A 7228-nucleotide genomic window follows, 5' to 3' on the forward strand; every position below is an offset into this window, starting at 1 on the left:
CACAATGAATGTTATATGGTACTGTGTGTACATATGTGTATATTTCTTTAGGCTATATACCTGGAAGTGGACTTTTTAACTTATAAACTATGCACATTTCAACTTACGAGATAGCATCAGATTGCTGGTCTACCAGCAGTATGTAAGACTTTCCATTTCCTCACATTCTTGTTGACACTTGGTATGGCCAGCCTTCTTCATTTATGCCAATCTGAGCTTGAGGTGGCATTTCATTGTTATTTGAACTGATACATTTTTTTTCTTTTTTATGTCCTTTGATAATTGCCTTAAAATATTTCCATAAAATGTTTATTCATTCATTGTTAGATTTAAGTATTTTATGGTTATTTTATAGATTATTTTTATTTCTATTGTGAAACAGATGAGGAATGCTATGGCTGGTGTATAGAAATGTTACTGATTTTTATATGCTCATGTCAGTATTAACCTTTTCAAACATTTCCCAGATCTGGGGAGCTTGAAATTTTATGTTAAAATTGGTATCTGCCCTTAAAAGTGTTAATGACATTTTCTTTGGTTACTTTTTTTTAATGCCATGGTACATATGTGAGGGTCAAAGATTCTAAGATGACAGCCAGGGCAAGGTCCAAAAAGTATTTATCACAATGTGTCTTTGGTAAGTCTGTTCATTCGCAACAATGGTTTGGACGAAATCCACTTGTGTTCTCTCTTTCACCTTGTTTTTTGCCCACATAGCAGCTGTATCAGTAAGTAGAGTTCTGCTCTTCTGAATATTTAGAAATATTAATTCTAGTATATGTTATGTATTTTCTGTATGTTTATTTTCTTTCAGATTAAGCATCTCTCTAAAGGAAATGGTAAGAATCAATTGAAATGCACAGAGTGTTTCTGAACTTTCTTTCTTTTGTTCAGCAAGATCAGTAACAATTTTTTCCTACTTTTAACAGTACATGATGAAGAGTTTCATGAACAGAAGGATATTTCAGAAATCAACTTAGGTGGGTTCAATTTCTGCCTTATTAATGCTTTGAAATAATTTTAAATCTTATGCTCCAATTGCTGTAAAGCTCTTGCTTTCATGATAGGGTACTGGGTAACTTTAGGGAAGAAATATCTATTGGTGCTTCATTAGAATTTACAGAGTTTCTGAAAAATGGAAATGTGGAAAGAGAATGATGGTTATACCAAATTTTCTAGAGGAACTAGTGAGTGCTCCATGGATCTAGAAGTACATCACATGATTTTTGTTTATAAAAATGTCAGTTTTCCTGTTTCTATTTTGAAAAGAGTGAAAAAAAGTGGATGATTATTCCACTTGCTACATATACACATGTATATGTATGTATGTATGTATACATGTGTAGTATATGCCTAAGGTTACATTTAGTGGGGGGAAAACCCTAGCCCTTCTACTCGTGCATCATATTCATTAACACCTGTTTGCTCAGGACTTAGGGAAGAGTGTAAAGATGTTTCCATTTCAATGTCTTGTCTACGAACATTTTTCTTGAGGAACTCCATCAGTCTGGTCCATTACTGAGAGGAGAGAGAAGCTGGGTTATCATCTCTTTTCTCTCTCTTATCCTGCTTCTAAGATGAGGGAGAAGCCTTTACATTCTGGGTATCTTTGGTTAGGACTGGCAAGCAGCAGAGATATTCATGATCTTAAACAGCTTATGGTCTACAAAAGCTTTACTATCAATTGCATGTTTATTTGTCAAATACTGCAGTAGAGTAAGGACTGTTATCATTTTGCAGGAAGGGACAGGAATTTCCTTGTTGTTGAGGTGACCTGCCCAGATCGCTGAGCTCAGTGCTATTTGAAGCCTACACAACTGAAAAGACCCATACCTAAGGGTTGAACTTCTGTGGCTTTTTCTCATTTACAGGGAAGGCAGGCTCATTGATACATAATTGGAAAATCTTGAAATGGTTTTATAGAAATAGTTTGGTAAGGTAAATGGGTGAATGGGCCCCAAGACTTCAGAGCCAGGCATAAAATTATCTCTGTTTAGTGTCAGGCAATCAAGGTATATGGACTTGAGAGAATCTGCTGTAGTTTAAAGCAGGGCTGGGACTAGAATGAGATTTACGATCTCATCCTAATTTGTCTAGACCAAAGAATTCTTTTACCTTAGAATCATTGTTTATGCTTCTTCTCCACCACTCCCTCTGAGCTGTGACTCTGATGAAGAAATTTTACCATGTGGGTTTTTTTCTCTTTTTTAGGTCATCCCAACCCAGCTACCAGGATTGTTAGGGTTGGCCACAGAGCCAGATCCTATATCACAAAAACTATTCAGGAAAAATCACAGAGAGGGAATTGTCACCTTTTTCCCTGTCTTCTCTCCATGCCTCACAATTTAACCTTCTACCCCAAGATTTGTTGCTTTCAGTCTTTTCATTTCAGTAAAAGCAATTTCCCCCTTCTAGATCTGAAGGATCAGAACCTCTGAGTCTTATCTTTCTCTCAAGGTACACACCATCTATCAGCAAATACTATTAGATCTACCATCAAATTATATCATGGGTTGCGACTTCTCAACACTTTCTCTTTTCCTATTCCTCTCTAAGCCATCTGGTCTGGTCAGGTTCTTTCAGCCTCGTAACTGCTCTTGCCTTTCTGCCCTCACCCCACACAGGCTATTCCTCAGAGGGGACAGAACTCTCCTTCTGATAGGATTCAGGCCATGTCACTTCTCTTATCCAGTCTTCGTCATTCAACACTGGCCAGTACTGATTGACATCTCGTCCAACACAGAACAAAAGCCCTAGAACCTTGATTCCCAAGGTGTGTTCCATAGGCCAGGATCACCTATACCACCTAAGAGTTTTCTAGAAATGCAGCATCTTCAGTCTCATCTCAGACCTACAGAATCAGCACCTCCATGTTGACTGACCCCTGCTGATTCCCTGCACATGAAAGTTTGAGATGAGCTGACCCTGGCCAGCCATCTAATCTCACTTCTTACTGCTCTTTCCCCTACTTTCTTGGGTTCTCCAGCCACCCTGACCTCCTAGCTATTCCTCTACAGAGGTGAGTCTCAATGTGTGGTCTCCCCACCAGCAACATCAGCATCACCCGAGAACTTGTTAGAAGTGAAAATTCTCAAACCTTGCCCCAGACTTGCTGACTGAGAAATCCTGAGGGTGGGGCTCAGCTGTCTGGGTTTAACAAGCCCTCAGGAGATTCTCTTGCTAAAGTTTGGAAAGCTGCTCTAAGACATCAAGGCTTTCCTGCCTCTTTTTTTTTTTTTTCTTTTTTCAGGATTTTATTTATTTATTTGTTAGAGAGGATGGGAGAGAGAAGAGAGAAGCAGGCTCCGGGCTTAGCGGGGACCATGGGATCATGATCTGAGCCAAAAGCAGATGCTTAACCTGCTGAACCACACAGGCACCCCTTGCCTCATTTCTATTTGCTGTTGCCTTTGCCCTCCATACTCTTCCTTTATTCCCCACGCCATCAGATTTCTGCTTCAATGCCACCTCCTCAGGGAGGCCTTCCCTGACCGCCCTTTATAAAATATCAAACCCCCTACCCCTCACCACTTTTCTCCCCTACTGTTCTTTTATTATTATTATTGCTTGTTATACCATCTGCTACTCAACATTTATGTGTTTGTCTCTCCTACCTCCCCAGTCAAGAATGTCACCTCCCTGAGGGCTTTGTTTTATTCTCTGCTATATCCCTTGCATGTAGAACGAAGTCTAGCACACATTAAGTGCTTAATAAGTATATGCTGCCTGAGCAAATTGGTTAGAGAATCTCCTGAGGCTTATTTTTTTTTAATTTTTATTCTTTAGAGAGAGTGTGCGTATGTACTCTTCCACGTGAATGGGGGCGGGGGGGCGGTGGGCAGAGGGAGAGAGAGGGAGAGAGAAGGAGAGAGAGAATCATAAGCGGGCTCCTTGGATAGGGGGATCGATCCCACAATCCTGAGATCATGACCTGAGCTGAAATCAAGAGTCAGATGCCCAACCAATTGGGCTACCCAGGCACCCTTCCTGAGGCTTATTTTTAATGGATATATGCTTCTTTGGGAAGTGTCCCCCCCCCAACCCACTGCTGCACTCTCTTACCCTCCATGAGCCCATCTACACTGACCAACCTGGGGGCCAAGGTCTGAATGAGCTTGTTCATATCACTCTAGAAGAGCCCAGCTCTCACCTCTATCCCGAATCCAGGCCAGTGTCAGAAAATGCATGTGTTTGTTCATGATAAGCCTGAGCCAGAGTGTGGATAGACGGGCACATATTACCCCTACTGAAAAAGCAATTCAATACCTGGCTCCTACTGCCCGTGGGGCAGTCATATCAATGTTATTTGTCTTTGTTTAATTGTGCCACTATCATATTCATAGGTTAGGTTTATGGAGGTTAAGAAATATGGGCATGGGGAAAGGGATCGTGATGCCTTAGTTAGTCATTAGCAAGTGAAACCACGACTTCTCCCAATACCTAAACCCCCAGTGGGGTCATTTACCATGAATGAGCCCTCAGCTTTGCCAAATGAGACCTCTGTTACCATGTGAGGCTGTGGTGATAACTCTCTAGCTTGATTTCCCAGCTGTAAATCAGGTGCTATTCTCAGAATGAAGTATGATCCACTGACCCTGTTTGAAGTATTTTGTGATTTACAGGGAAGGCTGTTTGTCAAACATGAAGGTTGTCATAAGAAGAGACATTCTTTTAAATGTTCATAAATTTTTCCCACAAGGATCTTCCCTTTTAAGAACTCTATTTGCAAAAACACTATGTGGCCAGAATCAAGGAATACCATAAGGGAGGAAAGTTTATTATGCTAAGCTCCTGATAACAGATATTTGGAGATACAGTTTTTGAGTGGATCTATCCATATTTGCCTGGTCTTTATTGCAAGGGCGTTATCTTGAGCTTGGCTTCGGAGGGTACCAGTGTTTTTTCATGGGACAGAGCAAAACCAACCCATTTACCTGGAGTCACAAAGAAGGATGGAATAATAGCAGAAAGGGCCCTGGATAGGAAGTCAGGAGTTCTTAAGCCCACTCAACTGCTGACCACCTCGCGTGTATTACTTCCTGTCTCAAGACTCCCTTGTGCCCCCTTAAAGCATGAGAGGTTTGGAGTCAATGATCCAAAAGATCTCTTCCAACTCGTTTCTTACTTTTAAGATTCTTGGACAAGGTTTCTTATTCCAAAATGAAGACAGAGGATGTGATAATATGTGATATTGATGGGCTATTTACATTTACTCAATTAGAGAGAATTTTGCATTGTTTCAAAAAGACTTCAACCAAAGATTAACAAGGCAAGATTTACAATGGAAAATATTAATTTTATTATGAGAAATGCCTTTTAGTAACGCTCATTCAAATATTTCTTTCTTCCTTTTTTTTTTTTTTTTTAAATCTGTGTCTAGCTGCGGGCTTGGACCTCTTTCAAGGAGACATCCTCCTGCGAGTGAGTACCTGCCAAGGACACAGTAACATTCCTCAGAACTGGCTGTTTTTTATGACTGGGAGGCTCTGTTTGTCCAGTCCTGGGCTAGGCACTGTGGAGGACATGAAAGAATCTAATCTATCATCTGTACCCACAAGGGCTTCCACTGTGGTTGATGATGACAAAAACAGATGAAAAATTAGCACACAGGACAAAAGAATCTATAATTATCACATTACTTGTTCACCCAATTTTCCTAGTAAGTGAAGAATGAGAGAAGGAAATGCACCAGTATGTTTAAAGTGGCTATCTCAGTTTTTGGAAATTGCAGATCTTTTAAGTTTTGTTCTTAATCATTTCTCTGAAGTTTCCAAATTGTCTGTAATGAACTTGTTTTGCTTTTGTAATCAGAATACAAACGCTATTGTTTGAATTGTATGATAGGTTGTTTGTGGTGTTAAAGTTTAGTGAAGGAGGAGGTCAGGGGGCCTGGAGGACTCACCTTCCATTGTTTTTGATGTAGTGATCCACGATTCATTGTTTTCGTCTTTGCCTTGTTTTCACAGAACTCCAGAAATGGCCTGAGAGACCCTAACACCAGGTGGAAGTTCCCCATTCCTTACATTCTGGCTGACAATCTGGGTAATATTAATTGTTTTAATTAGGAGTTTTAGATTTTACTCTTCTACTGACCCCCACTCCTGTTCATTGGCTTCAGATTGGGAGTAACACCAATGCATATGGGGGTTTCCAAGCCCTGATAATTCTTTATCCCATGGGATGAAAGGCATAACATTATATTGACCCAATGCTGCTTAACGAGACTGAGATACAGTGCATCGAATAGTAATTTTAAAAATTACAGAGTATCAAATAATAATTTTTAAAAGTACAGACCACATTAACATGTTAATAAAACCAAAAACACCATAAAGAACAAAAATAGAATGAAACATTATTTGGTTTCACAACCACGAAAAAATTATGCTTTAAATAATAGTTTTGTTTAAGTGAAACTAAATACATTTTCAGCATACTGATTGCTTCCCCTTTTGTTATGAGACAAACATTCCACACTTTTGAGAAATAGAAAAGTCTATATTTCACATGCTCAGGGTCCTTGTTCCTCAGTATTAATAATTTCAATTCTTTTCTCTCTCAAGATAGAAGACTGGTTAAGTTATAGTTCAGTAATTGTTGGAAATAATACTTGGAGGAAATAAATAAATATTCAAAGCCACGTGTGGACACTGGCTGACCCCAAGCAGGTGACTGACAGCTGAGCAGCCATGATGATGCAAAGCCTTCGAGGCCCATCCCACACGGATGGGGGAAGATCAGAGGAGAGGGGAAATGGGGACAAGCTTGCTCAATCTTAATGCGCTGTTAGGCTGCTCCCACTCTCAGGAGATAGAGTTTATGTTTCAATATTTTCCATCACTGTAATCAGTGCTGATCCCTTTTCTAGAGGAGAGCTAGTTATAAACAAATGCTGTTGTTCTCAGTGATTTTTTTTGAAATTTGAGGTTTTATTTATTTATTTTTTAATTTTATTATTATTATGTTATGTTAGTCACCATACAGTACATCATTAGTTTTTGATGTAGTGATCCACGATTCATTGTTTTCGTATAACATCCAGTGCTCCATAAAATACGTGCCCTCCTTAATACCCATCACTGGGCTAACCCATCCCCCCACCCCCTCCCCTCTAAAACCCTCAGTTTGTTTCTCAGAGTCCATAGTCTCTCATGGTTCGTCTCTCCCTCCGATTTCCGCCCCCCTTCATTTTTCCCTTCCTTCTCCTAATGTCCTCCGTGCTATTCCT

The 7228-nt window shown here is 39.9% G+C and overlaps 1 protein-coding gene across 1 annotated transcript in view; it reads left to right on the forward strand.

Annotated features, from left to right (window-relative positions):
- The first annotated feature begins 647 nt into the window (after window positions 1-647).
- Window positions 648-7228, forward strand: part of MEP1A (meprin A subunit alpha) — a 36519-nt gene continuing 29938 nt past the window's right edge. Inside the window, exons 1-5 of the mRNA XM_081828387.1 lie at window positions 648-728; window positions 815-839; window positions 930-980; window positions 5381-5421; window positions 5967-6042. Of these exons, the coding sequence (XP_081684513.1) occupies window positions 660-728; window positions 815-839; window positions 930-980; window positions 5381-5421; window positions 5967-6042 (262 nt within the window). The 5' untranslated portion in view covers window positions 648-659. The remainder of the gene's footprint in view (window positions 729-814; window positions 840-929; window positions 981-5380; window positions 5422-5966; window positions 6043-7228) is intronic.

Source organism: Leptonychotes weddellii, chromosome 8 (genome assembly GCF_054177405.1).
Source record: "Leptonychotes weddellii isolate Sample4059 chromosome 8, ASM5417740v2, whole genome shotgun sequence".
Classification (NCBI taxonomy): Eukaryota; Metazoa; Chordata; class Mammalia; order Carnivora; family Phocidae; genus Leptonychotes; species Leptonychotes weddellii.